The sequence below is a fragment of the Coregonus lavaretus genome (assembly GCF_964263955.1).
Source record: "Coregonus lavaretus genome assembly, contig: HAP1_SCAFFOLD_187, whole genome shotgun sequence".
NCBI lineage: Eukaryota > Metazoa > Chordata > Actinopteri > Salmoniformes > Salmonidae > Coregonus > Coregonus lavaretus.
Genome location: NW_028159222.1, coordinates 12,005 through 27,676, shown reverse-complemented (window position 1 = coordinate 27,676; position 15,672 = coordinate 12,005). Strand labels below are relative to the sequence as shown.

At 49.2% G+C, this 15,672-nt stretch overlaps 1 protein-coding gene across 1 annotated transcript in view; it reads left to right on the top strand.

Annotated features, from left to right (window-relative positions):
- The window catches only part of LOC311123163 (uncharacterized protein), a gene marked incomplete at its 3' end in the record, with an annotated part of 83,921 nt that extends 68,558 nt beyond the window's left edge, over nt 1–15,363 (top strand). Inside the window, exons 2-6 of the mRNA XM_084197427.1 lie at nt 5,572–8,406; nt 8,692–9,427; nt 9,854–11,970; nt 14,187–14,459; nt 15,234–15,363. Coding sequence (XP_084053553.1) covers nt 5,572–8,406; nt 8,692–9,427; nt 9,854–11,970; nt 14,187–14,459; nt 15,234–15,363 — 6,091 coding nt within the window. The remainder of the gene's footprint in view (nt 1–5,571; nt 8,407–8,691; nt 9,428–9,853; nt 11,971–14,186; nt 14,460–15,233) is intronic.
- Between the last annotated feature and the right edge of the window lie 309 nt (nt 15,364–15,672).

Here is a 15,672-nt window from a genome sequence, read left to right as displayed (position 1 = left end):
GACCACCATTTTATTACGTTTGCAATCGCAACAAATAATCTGCTCAGACCCCAACCAAGGAGCATCAAAAGTCGTGCTATAAATTCTCAGACAACACAAAAATTCATTGATGCCCTTCCAGACTCCTTCTGCCTACCCAAGGACGTCAGAGGACAAAAATCAGTTAACCACTTAACTGAGGAACTCAATTTAACCTTGCGCAATACCCTAGATGCAGTTGCACCCCTAAAAACGAAAAACATTTGTCATAAGAAACTAGCTCCCTGGTATACAGAAAATACCCGAGCTTTGAAGCAAGCTTCCAGGAAATTGGAACGGAAATGGCGCCACACCAAACTGGAAGTCTTCCGACTAGCTTGGAAAGACAGTACCGTGCAGTACCGAAGAGCCCTCACTGCTGCTCGATCATCCTACTTTTCCAACTTAATCGAGGAAAATAAGAACAATCCAAAATTTATTTTTGATACTGTTGCAAAGCTAACTAAAAAGCAGCATTCCCCAAGAGAGGATGGCTTTCACTTCAGCAGTGATAAATTCATGAACTTCTTTGAGGAAAAGATCATGACCATTAGAAAGCAAATTACGGACTCCTCTTTGAATCTGCGTATTCCTCCAGGGCTTAGCTGTCCTGGATCTGCACAGCTCTGCGAGGGCCTGGGATCGGGAGAGACACTTAAGTGTTTTAGTACTATATCTCTTGACACAATGATGAAAATAATCATGGCCTCTAAACCTTCAAGCTGCATACTGGATCCTATTCCTACTAAACTGCTGAAGGAGCTGCTTCCTGTGCTTGGCCCTCCTATGTTGAACATAATAAACAGCTCTCTATCCACCGGATGTGTACCAAACTCACTAAAAGTGGCAGTGATAAAGCCTCTCTTGAAAAAGCCAAACCTTGACCCGGAAAATATAAAAAACTACCGGCCTATATCGAATCTTCCATTCCTCTCAAAAATTTTAGAAAAAGCTGTTGCGCAGCAACTCACTGCCTTTCTGAAGACAAACAATGTATACGAAATGCTTCAGTCTGGTTTTAGACCCCATCATAGCACTGAGACTGCACTTGTGAAGGTGGTAAATTACCTTTTAATGGCGTCAGACCGAGGCTCTGCATCTGTCCTCGTGCTACTAGACCTTAGTGCTGCCTTTGACACCATCGATCACCACATTCTTTTGGAGAGACTGGAAACCCAAATTGGTCTACACGGACAAGTTCTGGCCTGGTTTAGATCCTACCTGTCGGAAAGATATCAGTTTGTCTCTGTGAATGGTCTGTCCTCCGACAAATCAACTGTACATTTCGGTGTTCCTCAAGGTTCCGTTTTAGGACCACTATTGTTTTCACTATATATTTTACCTCTTGGGGATGTTATTCGAAAACATAATGTTAACTTTCACTGCTATGCGGATGACACACAGCTGTACATTTCAATGAAACATGGTGAAGCCCCAAAATTGCCCTCGCTAGAAGCCTGTGTTTCAGACATAAGGAAGTGGATGGCTGAAAACTTTTTACTTTTAAACTCGGACAAAACAGAGATGCTTGTTCTAGGTCCCAAGAAACAAAGAGATCTTCTGTTAAATCTGACAATTCATCTTGATGGTTGTAAAGTCGTCTCAAATAAAACTGTGAAGGACCTCGGCGTTACTCTTGACCCTGATCTCTCTTTTGACGAACATATCAAGACTGTTTCAAGGACAGCTTTTTTCCATCTACGTAACATTGCAAAAATCAGAAATTTTCTGTCCAAAAATGATGCAGAAAAATTAATCCATGCATTTGTTACTTCTAGGTTAGACTACTGCAATGCTCTATTTTCCGGCTACCCGGATAAAGCACTAAATAAACTTCAGTTAGTGCTAAATACGGCTGCTAGAATCCTGACTAGAACCAAGAAATTTGATCATATTACTCCAGTGCTAGCTTCCCTACACTGGCTTCCTGTTAAGGCAAGGGCTGATTTCAAGGTTTTACTGTTAACCTATAAAGCGTTACATGGGCTTGCTCCTACCTATCTTTCCGAGTTGGTCCTGCCGTACATACCAATACGTACGCTACGGTCACAAGACGCAGGCCTCCTAATTGTCCCTAGAATTTCTAAGCAAACAGCGGGAGGCAGGGCTTTCTCCTATAGATCTCCATTTTTATGGAACAGTCTGCCTACCCATGTGAGAGACGCAGACTCGGTCTCAACCTTTAAGTCTTTACTGAAGACTTATCTCTTCAGTAGGTCATATGATTGAGTGTAGTCTGGCCCAGGAGTGTGAAGGTGAACGGAAAGGCTGGAGCAACGAACAGCCCTTGCTGTCTCTGCCAGGCCGGTTCCCCTCTCCACTGGGGTTCTCTGCCTCTAACCCTGTTGCAGGGGCTGAGTCACTGGCTTGCTGGTGCTCTTTCATGCCGTCCCTGGGAGGGGTGCGTCACTTGAGTGGGTTGAGTTACTGACGTGATCTTCCTGTCTGGGTTGGCGCCCCCCCGTTGGTTTGTGCTGTGGTGGAGACCTCTGTGGGCTATACTCGGCCTTGTCTCAGGATTGTAAGTTGGTGGTTGGGGATATCCCTCTAGTGGTGCGGGGGCTGTGCTTTGGCGGAGTGGGTGGGGTTATATCCTTCCTGTTTGGCCCTGTCCGGGGGTTTCTTCGGATGGGGCCACAGTGTCTCCGGACCGCTCCTGTCTCAGCCTCCAGTATTTATGCTGCAGTAGTTTATGTGTCGGGGGGCTGGGGTTAGTTGGTTATACCTGGAGTACTTCTCCTGTCTTATCCAGTGTCCTGTGTGAATTTAAGTATGCTCTCTCTAATTCTCTCGTTCTCTCTTTCTCTCTGAGAACCTGAGCCCTAGGACCATACGTCAGGACTACCGGGCATGATGACACCTTGCTGTCCCCAGTCCGCCTGGCCTTGCTGCTATTCCAGTTTCAACTGTTCTGCCTGCGGCTACGAAACCCCTACCTGTCCCAGACCTGCTGTTTTCAACTCTTAATGATCGGCTATGAAAAGCCAACTGAGAGACCTGAGCCCTAGGACCATACGTCGGGACTACCGGCCGTGGTGACTCCTTGCTGTCCCCAGTCCGCCTGGCCTTGCTGCTATTCCAGTTTCAACTGTTCTGCCTGCGGTTATGGAACCCCTACCTGTCCCAGACCTGCTGTTTTCAACTCTTAATGATCGGCTATGAAAAGCCAACTGAGATTTATTCCTGATTATTATTTGACCATGCTTGTCACTTATGAACATTTTTGAACATCTTGGCATGGTTCTGTTATAATCTCCACCCGGCACAGCCAGAAGAGGACTGGCCACCCCTCATAGCCTGGTTCCTCTCTAGGTTTCTTCCTAGGTTTTCGCCTTTCTAGGGAGTTTTTCCTAGCCACCGTGCTTCTACACCTGCATTACTAGCTGTTTGGGGTTTTAGGCTGGGTTTCTGTACAGCACTTCGAGATATTAGCTGATGTAAGAAGGGCTATATAAAATAAAATTGATTGATTGATTGATTGATTGTATGTATGTATGTATATATGTATATATGTATATATGTATATATGTATGTATGTATATATGTATATATGTATGTATGTATGTATGTATGTATGTATGTATGTATGTATGTATGTATGTATGTATGTATGTATGTATGTATGTATGTATGTGTATATATATAGTGTGTATGTACAGTGGGGGAAAAAAGTATTTAGTCAGCCACCAATTGTGCAAGTTCTCCCACTTAAAAAGATGAGAGAGGCCTGTAATTTTCATCATAGGTACACGTCAACTATGACAGACAAAATGAGAAAAAAAAATCACATTGTAGGATTTTTAATGAATTTATTTGCAAATTATGGTGGAAAATAAGTATTTGGTCAATAACAAAAGTTTCTCAATACTTTGTTATATACCCTTTGTTGGCAATGACACAGGTCAAACATTTTCTGTAAGTCTTCACAAGGTTTTCACACACTGTTGCTGGTATTTTGGCCCATTCCTCCATGCAGATCTCCTCTAGAGCAGTGATGTTTTGGGGCTGTTGCTGGGCAACACAGACTTTCAACTCCCTCCAAAGATTTTCTATGGGGTTGAGATCTGGAGACTGGCTAGGCCACTCCAGGACCTTGAAATGCTTCTTACGAAGCCACTCCTTCGTTGCCCGGGCGGTGTGTTTGGGATCATTGTCATGCTGAAAGACCCAGCCACGTTTCATCTTCAATGCCCTTGCTGATGGAAGGAGGTTTTCACTCAAAATCTCACGATACATGGCCCCATTCATTCTTTCCTTTACACGGATCAGTCGTCCTGGTCCCTTTGCAGAAAAACAGCCCCAAAGCATGATGTTTCCACCCCCATGCTTCACAGTAGGTATGGTGTTCTTTGGATGCAACTCAGCATTCTTTGTCCTCCAAACACGACGAGTTGAGTTTTTACCAAAAAGTTATATTTTGGTTTCATCTGACCATATGACATTCTCCCAATCCTCTTCTGGATCATCCAAATGCACTCTAGCAAACTTCAGACGGGCCTGGACATGTACTGGCTTAAGCAGGGGGACACGTCTGGCACTGCAGGATTTGAGTCCCTGGCGGCATAGTGTGTTACTGATGGTAGGCTTTGTTACTTTGGTCCCAGCTCTCTGCAGGTCATTCACTAGGTCCCCCTGTGTGGTTCTGGGATTTTTGCTCACCGTTCTTGTGATCATTTTGACCCCACGGGGTGAGATCTTGCGTGGAGCCCCAGATCGAGGGAGATTATCAGTGGTCTTGTATGTCTTCCATTTCCTAATAATTGCTCCCACAGTTGATTTCTTCAAACCAAGCTGCTTACCTATTGCAGATTCAGTCTTCCCAGCCTGGTGCAGGTCTACAATTTTGTTTCTGGTGTCCTTTGACAGCTCTTTGGTCTTGGCCATAGTGGAGTTTGGAGTGTGACTGTTTGAGGTTGTGGACAGGTGTCTTTTATACTGATAATAAGTTCAAACAGGTGCCATTAATACAGGTAACGAGTGGAGGACAGAGGAGCCTCTTAAGGACGAAGTTACAGGTCTGTGAGAGCCAGAAATCTTTGCTTGTTTGTAGGTGACCAAATACTTATTTTCCACCATAATTTGCAAATAAATTCATTAAAAATCCTACAATGTGATTTTCTGGATTTTTTTTTATTTTCTCAATTTGTCTGTCATAGTTGACGTGTACCTATGATGAAAATTACAGGCCTCTCATCTTTTTAAGTGGGAGAACTTGCACAATTGGTGGCTGACTAAATACTTTTTTCCCCCACTGTATGTATGTGTGTGTATATGTATGTATATGTATATGTATGTATGTATGTTATTTTACTGCTCTAGGGATATAATTATTGTTTGGATAACCTTATTTACTATTATGTATTGATTGTTACCTTTAATTGTTTCACTCTTTATGCAATGCATACTGCAGAGAACACTGGAAGAAGAATTGTCACTGAATTACCACAGTGAATTATTGTAATGTTTGTGTCAATTAATCCCGTAAGGGATGGGTTACCAATTGGCGATTTGACACGAAAATAAATATATCGCTCTTATTTTGTCTCTCTGCAGACCCGGGAAGCTCTTGATGACTCAGTGGGACTACAGAACCCAGAGGGATTACAATTAGAGGCGGAGGATTTGGGACCCGGCGACCCCCAAGACTGGAGCCAGGACGGGGCGAGGAAGAGGATCGGCGGTGGGGGTGACATCACCTCGTTGTGTGACTCTCTGTCTTCCCTGCTGGGGGTGAAGGACCCACACACAGAATGGAAGAACAGCAGCTACCACACCGCTGGGGCCTGTAGAGCCAGACACACAGCAGAGAGGAGCCAGAACCAACACAGCACAGAGAAACTCACAGAGACATACAGCGGAGGGATTCATAACCAACAACACAGCACAGAGAAACTCGCAGAGAAATACAGCGGGGAGATTCATAACCAACAACACAGCACAGAGAAACTCGCAGAGACATACAGCGGAGAGATTCATAACCAACAACACAGCACAGAGAAACTCGCAGAGAAATACAGCGGGGAGATTCATAACCAACAACACAGCACAGAGAAACTCGCAGAGAAGTACAGCGGAGAGATTCATTACCAACAACACAGCACAGAGAAACTCGCAGAGAAATACAGCGTGGAGATTCATAAGCAACAACACAGCACAAAGAACACAGAGAAATACAGCGGGGAGATTCATAACCAACAACACAGCACAAAGAACACAGAGAAATACAGCGGAGAGATTCATAACCAACAACACAGCACAGAGAAACTCACAGAGAAATACAGAGGAGAGATTCATAACCAACAACACAGCACAGAGAAACTCGCAGAGAAATACAGCGGAGAGATTCATAACCAACAACACAGCACAGAGAAACTCACAGAGAAGTACAGCGGGGAGATTCATAACCAACAACACAGCACAGAGAAACTCACAGAGAAGAAGCGACACAAGCACAGGACAGAGAAAGAAACCCAGCATGGCGCTGAGAAAGTCAGTAAAGAGGTTCATGTCACTCAAATCACAGGTAATCAGAAAACACTAATACACCACACAGAGTCCCACAAACAGAATAGCCCAGGCAGACACCAGATCGACATCGCACAAAGCACAGAAACGTTTACACGGAGAAACAGCACGGAGACACAAACGCAGAGCAGCACAGAGAAACGGTGCACAGGGTTAACCAACACAGGGATATGTAAACAACATAACATAGATATACAACGTGTAGATCTTCTGTCCACTCTGCACAGTGTAGAGAAACAGAGTTCAGAAATACACAGCAGTCACCTGGAGCAGATAAGCCTTGCTAGCCAGAATACAGACAGACAGGTGTCACACAACCAGCGCATTGCAGAGACACGCTGCAGAGACACACTGCAGAGACACACTGCAGAGACACACTGCAGAGACACACACAACACAATAGAGGCACAGTGTTCGGACATATCTGACACACACGTGACACTATGCACAGATACACACAATATAGCCAACACACACAAACCAGACACACACTGCAGGCTCACACACAACAATCACAAACCAAACACACACTGCAGGCTCACACACAACAATCACAAACCAGACACACACTGCAGGCTCACACACAACAATCACAAACCAGACACACACTGCAGGCTCACACACAACAATCACAAACCAAACACACACTGTGAACTTATTGCAGAGCCCAGTACTGACACACAGTGTACAGAAACACACACCACAGACACAATCTGTATGGACACACAGCACACAGAGACAGAGGGGAGTAGTGAACCCACCACAGAGACAGAGACAGAGACAGAGACAGAGACAGAGACAGAGACAGAGACAGAGGGGAGTAGTGAACCCACCACAGAGACAGAGACAGAGACAGAGACAGAGACAGAGACAGAGACAGAGACAGAGACAGAGACAGAGGGGAGTAGTGAACCCACCACAGAGACAGAGACAGAGACAGAGACAGAGACAGAGACAGAGGGGAGTAGTGAACCCACCACAGAGACAGAGACAGAGACAGAGACAGAGACAGAGACAGAGACAGAGACAGAGACAGAGACAGAGGGGAGTAGTGAACCCACCACAGAGACAGAGACAGAGACAGAGACAGAGACAGAGACAAAGCCCCAGCCTCAGGCCTTCCTCAGTGCTACAAAGGCCCACGGTGAGGCATGCAGATCATGTGTCCACTGCCAGGAAGAGCACAAGGTGTGTGTCACCACCAGGAACTCAGCAGAGCCGACTGAACCATCAGGGACAGAGGAAACAGTGAATGGCATCTGTTCAATCATGTCGTCCGTGGAGGCTGGACTTCCTTTTGAGGTGGGACTTACTGTAGAGGTGCGACTTTCTCCCCCGCTAGACGCCCGTGGGCCCATACCTCTTTCCAACAACCTGTCACCTGATCTGTCTCTCTCACCATCGCAAGACAGGAAGGGGATCAACCAACTGGAATCCCAGTTAGCCTCACCTGTCCCACCTACTGGGCTAGACAGTGGAGGAATTACAGAGATACAACAACATCAACAACAACAAACACAGAGCGTTAGTTCACGACCCCTGAAGGAGGATGCCGTTCAGACCCAGGGCCTAATCCCTGAGCTCCAGGACCAGGGGGACTCTAGCACAGAGACACCCAGGGACAGTGAGCACTCGCCTGGGGAGAGTACGAGGGATGAGCTCCAGCTTGATTCTGCTCATCTCCAGTCTCACACTGAGGGGGGGGGTGAGGAACGCCTGCCCCCCCACCCCCACTCCCTCCCCCACATAGACAGGCCGCCTCCCTCTGACCTGTCAGGATCAGAAGACTCAGAACACTCACAGCTGTTATCAAAGACCTTGACCAGAGAGGACTGGACAGGACCACCCCATTCCCTGTCCGGGGTGAGAGAAGAGGAGGAGGAGGAGGAGGAGGAGGAGGAGGAGGAGGAAGAAGAAGATTGTCATGTTTACAGACAGCAGGAGCAGGCAGTAGAAAGCACATCCTGCCCTGAATCAGCACAGCCAAACACTGTTATAGCAGCAGAGTTCTCTGATCATACAGACACTGACTCTGACCATGTTGGGCTGTCAAGCACAGAGGAGACGGAGGACGCTATAGTCCCCTGCAGTCCTACAGGAGTCTTCATAGAGATCACTAGTGATCTGCATGTGGACCTCTGCACACAGGGTGGTTCTAGTGACATAGGCCAAGGGTTAACCCAGGGGTCAACCCAACCTACAGAGACTGAACATCTTCAGGGAGACAGCACAGAACCCCCTGCCTTAGATCAGGAGGCTATACAACTGAGGAGGATAGAGATTACCGTGGGAGCAGACTTTCCTGTTACCGTAGGAACAGACTCTCCCGTTACCATGGGAACATACTCTCCTGTGTGTAAAGAACGAGTCCAGGGCCACAGGGATCAGCTAGAGATCCACCACAGGATCCCTGAGCGTGAGCCTCCCTCTCCCTGCACTGTGCCACCCTCCATCCCGTCTCTGTCCTCCCGCTCCCTCTCTGACTCCAACAACCACACCAAGGCCAGTGAAGGGTTGTGGTTGGGATCTCTCTGTACGAGGGGCCAGGGACCAGAGCGGTGGTCCTCTGAGGTAGCCCACCAGAGCGGATCAAAGGAGTGTGGGGATAAAACTGATGGTGAGTCCCCTTCCCTGACCGAGCCCGCAACGTTTACCTCGGACATCCTGGGGGAGACCAATGAGACCCTGGACAGCCCCCTTGAAGAACCCCCTGAGGACTCTGAGGAGTTCCTGTCCCCCCTGGACTACGACCCCTACTGGAGCCGTGAGGACTCAGCCGTGTCCGGGCTGGGGGACGAGTGGCACTTCAGCCTGGCTGAGGTGGAAGAGCTGGGGAGGCTCCAGGGAGAGGGTTACAGAGACATCCCTATTCAGAACCATACAGGCACGACAGACTGGAGAGGAGACATCTCTAACCATACAGACTGGACAGGAGACATCTCTAACCATACAGACTGGAGAGGAGACATCTCTAACCATACAGACTGGAGAGGAGACATCTCTAACCATACAGACTGGAGAGGAGACATCTCTAACCATACAGACTGGAGAGGAGACATCTCTAACCATACAGACTGGAGAGGAGACATCTCTAACCATACAGACTGGACAGGAGACATCTCTAACCATATAGACTGGAGAGGAGACATCTCTAGCCATACAGACTGGAGAGGAGACATCTCTAACCATACAGACTGGAGAGGAGACATCTCTAACCATACAGACTGGAGAGGAGACATCTCTAACCATACAGACTGTAGGGAAGATAATTGTGCTGCTAACTGTCACACAGGCCTTTCCGAACCCTTAGCTTCCTACCTGGAGACCAGAGGCCTGCTATTGGACAGTGCAGAGAAAGAGAAGGGGCAGCAGCCCATTCCCCACCAATCCCCCAAGCCTCCTTCGGACAGAGACAGACAGGAGTGTAGCAACTCACCTGAGGCTCTAGGATTAAAGGACTGTTTGTTTGCTGAGAAGGACAGCTCCTACAGCTCCTACCTCCAGACCAGCTCTCACCCCGCCCTACTGCAGCAGGATCGTGGGGTGAGGATCGTGAGGTACCCCTATCCCGACGTCAGTCTCAACCTGCTCTCCTTTAGTAGCCTGGAACCCATCCTAGAGGCCGATCCCGACCACTCCCTGGACAACTCTGGGACAGTGGAAGATGAGGAGCGGAGAAAGATTGTTAGGATAAGGCCCACTGAGGAGGACAGGAACACTGTTCTTCTGTCTGGTGACATCATCATGTCCTATATGCCCACTTTCAGCCCGTCGTCGTGTCACTCTGAGGACTTGTCCAGTATTGAGTCATCAGAGCACCAGCTGGTCTCGTTGACCTTTGACTCCGATGACCCCAGGGTCATGACCTTACCACACAACAGGGACTCGGCGGGCAGCGAGAGATGCTCCAGTCCCACCCCCACCTCTGTGTCCTACGATTTTGACACCACCAGCACTAACAGTGAGGAGATGGAAGAATCCATCCTGCCTGTCTCAGCGGGGAATGCCAACCTCCACAAACCCATGAAGAGCAAGTCTAAAGGCGACTGGGCGGGGAGCTCCAAGAGCTCCAAGTTCTCTGTCTTCGCCAAGATGCCTTCTTTCAGGAAGAGGAAGAGTCTGAAGAACACCAAGATGGACAGCTCGCCCCGGGAGTCACCCGCCCTGGGCCTGAGAAGGGAGCTGGGGGGAGGACATGGAGGACAGGGGGGAGACACCTCAGATGATGACAGTGTCGTCTTGATGGTCCAGCAGGCCTTCTCCTCCGGTCCGGGGGGTCGCTACGAGACAGAGGAGGAGGAGGACTACGGCTTCTTCCCCTCCACGCCTCGCACCCGCCACGTCCGCCTGCTTTTCAGGGAGGGACCTGGGGACACCCCCGAAGGGCCCAGCAGCCCAGACAGTCCCCTGACCTCCCAGCCCGGAGGTCTCAGACATGACCAGACCGAGGCCCTCGAGGGCCTGCACGGCTACAAGAGGAGCAAGAGCTCCGACAGCCTCAACCTCCGCATGCGCTTCGCCCAGGCCCACAAGTCCCTGTCCAGCCTGTTTGAGTCTCGCTCCATGGACAAGGAGAACGAAGAGGAGACGGGGAGCGTTGAGACGGGGAGCGTTGAGACGGGGAGCGAAGGGGAGGTGGGGCGAGCCAAACAGTCCTGGAGGAGGCTGAAGAGAGAGAGGGCCAGGGAGGCTGAGCTGCTGAGGAGGACCCTGTCTGTCCCGGTCGGAGATGGGGTCGAGGGAGGGGACGGTGGGGGTGTGAGGACGTCCAGACAGATCCACAGTGACTACGTGTCCCGCTCTGCCTCGGGCTCAGTGCTCAGTGTCCCTGGGTCCCCCTCCTCTCTCAGGGCTCTGAGTCTCACCGACCCCCTCACTAAGAGGGGCCTGCAGGACAGTCAAAGCGGGACCGGGGACGACATGTCAGATGGCCAGAAGAGGAAAGGGAAAGTCCCGCCCAACAGCCTGTCAATCAACTTCTCAGACTCCAGACCGCCATCCTCGCACGACTCTGAGGCCCCGCCCACAAACGATCCCAGCCCCCTGTCGCCCATGAGCCCCGCCTCCCTGGCTGCCTTAGCCAATCAGCTGTCCTGGTCCCCAGGGGGAGCCTATGAGAGCACAGCGTCTAGCATGGCAGCTACACCAGACACCCCAGTGAGACCCATGAGCCCCAAGCCCCACAGCCCCAGACCTGCTGCCCAGCACAGGGCCTTCTGCTACCCCCCCACTGCCTCTGCCCGGGCCTCAGTCCTGTCCCTGCTCCTCATGGGCCAGTCAGCCAGTGTAGAGGGCCTGTCTGACCCGCCAGAGAAGCCCAAGACCCTGAAGCCCCGAACGGGACAGTTAGGCTCCTCCTCCCTCAGCCCATTGGAGGACAGCGGAGTGGACAGTCTGCTTACACCTATGTCCTTCAAACAGTTTGAGGTAAGGCACAGCTATATGATAACACAGCTATATAATGCCTCATTGTTATCATTTGTTTGACTGCATGTGTGTTGTTAAGCAGATTCTCCATGGCAGGCAGGTGTAGCCTTGTGTGTAACTGATAATAACTGATAAAACCGATAAAAACTGATATAACTGATAATAACTGATATAACTTATAATAACTGATATAATAATGAAGAATACAGAAATTATACTAGTTAAACAGCCCAAAACATGTAAGCTATGAAAGAACAATAAATGATTTATTCCCTTTACAAGTGAATTCTCAGCTAGACATCCCCACTATACTATCTCACTTCCTCAGGGCACATCTTTGATTGACAGGAGTAGGTTGTTTAAAATAAAAGTCTCCTCTGGCATCTGCTGTTTCATCGTTTTGTCCCCATTATGATAGAATGACCTGACTGTCTGTCAGTTTAACATCATGACAGAATGACCTGACTGTCTGTCAGTTTAACATCATGATAAAGCAGCCATGTTAACCCCTCCTCCATCAAGACGATGAGGGAAGGCCAGGCAGGGTGCACTATGGGATAAAGTGTTGACTGTCTTTCACTGGCCCTGTTCTGCCTCAGTGTAACCGGTGTGAAATGGCTAGCTAGTTAGCGGTGCGTGCTAGTGGCATTTCAATAGGTGACGTCACTCGCTCTGAGACCTTGAACTAGCCGTTTCCCTTGGGCTTCGGCTTTTGTGGAGCGATATGTAACGATGCTTCGCGGGAGGCAATTGTCGTTGTGTTCAGAGGGTCTCTGGTTCAAGCCCAGTTTGGGGCGATGAGAAGAACGGAGGCAACACTGTTACATCAGCCTTAGGCTGAATTTAAATAACATCTTTGGGCACTTCATCTCTCTCTACAGTCATGCGTGTGTGTTTGTGCGTGCGCGTGTGTATTCGTTCAGATGAAATGCAGAATAAGCCCTTCTTTATCTCCTTCCTCCCTCTGTTCTCTCCTCTCCTGAAAGAGAGATGAGGAGGAAGAGTGAAACGATAGAGTCAGCTCTTTCTTTCCTCCGCTGTGCTCTGCTGTCACTGGCGTGGCACATTTCCATTCTGCTCCCGTCCCGTCCCGCCTGGCAGTTCTGAAACGGCCCAGGCAGGCAGCTGGGAGGGGGACTGTGTGTTCTAGCCCCCCCCCCCCCCCCCGGTGGAGCCTGCAGGAAGCACCCAGCAGGGAGCCAGGCAGGCAAGCAGGCAGGTTTTGACTAGATGGGATGCAGCCAGGGCCGGACTACTGCATTTGGGGCCACCGGGCCAGCTACCTCCAGGGGGCTCCCCAAACAGATAACTTCCTGTATTTCAACATGGGGCAGAGAGAAAATGTTCATGTTTTAAAGTTAGTTTCCTGCAATTCTACACATTTTGCCATGGGGCTGAGAGAAAAATGGAATGTTTCATCTCATGCAAGTCTAAGGGCGGCAGGAAGCCTTGAGGTCAGGGTGGTAGGCCAGGAACCGAAAGGTTGCTGGTTCGAATACCGTAGCCGACAAGGTGAGAAAAAAAACAAATCTGTCGCTATGTGTTTGAGCTAGGCACTTAACCCTAATTGCTTCAGGGGTGCTGTACAATGGTGACCCACTCCAATGGTGACCCACTCCAATGGTGACCCACTCCAATGGTGACCCACTCCCTGCGGGTGTGTGTAGCAGGACAAATATGAACACTCCCCAAATTATTATAATTAGCTTTAAAACTGCAAAATGTTCTGTTCATCCTCACGTCAGAATATGAAGAATAGCGTGAGGTTAGGAGAATTAGGTTAAGGTTAGGAAAAGGGTTAGGGTTAGCAAAAAGGCAAACACTATTCAAATGTGCAACTTTTGACTTCACTTTGATATTAGCTGCATTACCTTCTAACCATGACCAATCAGGCAGGGGGACACACAGGCTAAACTAAATCATGATTAAGTCATGCGAGATAGCTCAGTACTGATGCGCACAGGAAATAGTCAGTGGGAACTACCTTACCTGTCAAGTGCATCAGTTACACCAATCAAGACAATTGAATTCACCTGTCCCATCATAGTCATCAACACTCCATAACAACTGTTTAAGATCATGTACCAGTAAGAATAATACAATGTAATGTACACAGATAGACGCCATATGGAGGTCATAGAGGACCACCAGGCACTATAGTTTGAAGTGAAAGTGACATTGACAGTCCCATTAACCAGTTGACTATGCACCCAAAGACCAGTCAGGATGGATGTAGACCCAGTAGCCAAGCAGGGGGAGAAGGGAAGAGGCTAGCAGAACTGAAGAGTCCTGGATCTGGACCGGACACTACTGCCTCAGCCCTCAGACCACCACTAGGCCACAGGCGGGACAGGGGTCTGAGACGCCAACGCTGCTGCTCAGACGACCTGTGGATCGAAGAGCAGAAGAGATGGAAGCGGAAGCTGGCCCGAGTGATGAGGGGCAGCCTGGGACAACTCAACACACACTGTCCTGAAGAGCTCGAGAAAGTAAGACTCCACCATGCTTACCCGTGCAAAACAACTTACAGCCTAGGGGGAGGGATTTTCTCTCTCCTCCTCCTCCTCCTCCTCTTCATCTACGTACTGTCTCGAGGATGGTTCTCTCCTCCTCCTCCTCCTCCTCTTCTTCTTCATCTACGTACTGTCTCGAGGATGGTTCTCTCCTCCTCCTCCTCTTCCTCCTCTTCATCTACGTACTGTCTCGAGGATGGTTCTCTCCTCCTCTTCATCTACGTACTGTCTCGAGGATGGTTCTCTCCTCCTCTTCATCTACGTACTGTCTCGAGGATGGTTCTCTCCTCCTCTTCATCTACGTACTGTCTCGAGGATGGTTCTCTCCTCCTCCTCCTCCTCCTCTTCCTCTTCATCTATGTACTGTCTCGAGGATGGTTCTCTCCTCCATCTCTTCTATCCTTCGCCAGCTGTCTTCGCCGAGTCTTGACATCTTTCCTTTGTTACATGTTTTTCCCCTTCCGTTTCCATGTCATCTTTTTTGGGATGTCTTTCCTGTTTCTGTGCCAGTCTCTCTCAGCTCCTACTGTTAGCCTAAACCTGCATGCACCTTCAGCTAAATCTGTTCAGGTAAAACACAGTATTACTGTTGCTCTGTCACATTATATAGTACACGTATATTCATGATTTAAACTAAGAAAAGGCAGGGTCTTAACATTTAAAGTGAGCATTATACTAACTATAGACTTCTAGGTATGTAGGTCTAGGCATTGTTGGATCCCCAGCTTTACTGTTGCCTCCTCCACACAGTGGAATACACCAGTTTCCCTGTCGACCATGGAGGCATTCTCTGGGATGGGCCTGAAGACCCACTGCTTCTCCCAGAGCACCCCCATCGGACTGGACTGTCTGGGCTGGAGACGACGCATCTCCTACCCCTGTGAGTAGTTCCTACCTCCTTCTCATCAACCCTGAGAGTAGCTCCTCCCTCCTCCTCCTCATCCTAACCCTGAGAGTAGCTCCTCCCTCCTCCTCCTCCTCTTAACCCTGAGAGTAGCTCCTCCCTCCTCCTCCTCATCCTAACCCTGAGAGTAGCTCCTCCTCCTCATCTTAACCCTGAGAGTAGCTCCTCCCTCCTCCTCCTCATCCTAACCCTGAGAGTAGCTCCTCCCTCCTCCTCCCCCTCCTAACCCTGAGAGTAGCTCCTCCTCCTCCTCCTAATACTGAGAGTAGCTCCTCCCTCCTCCTC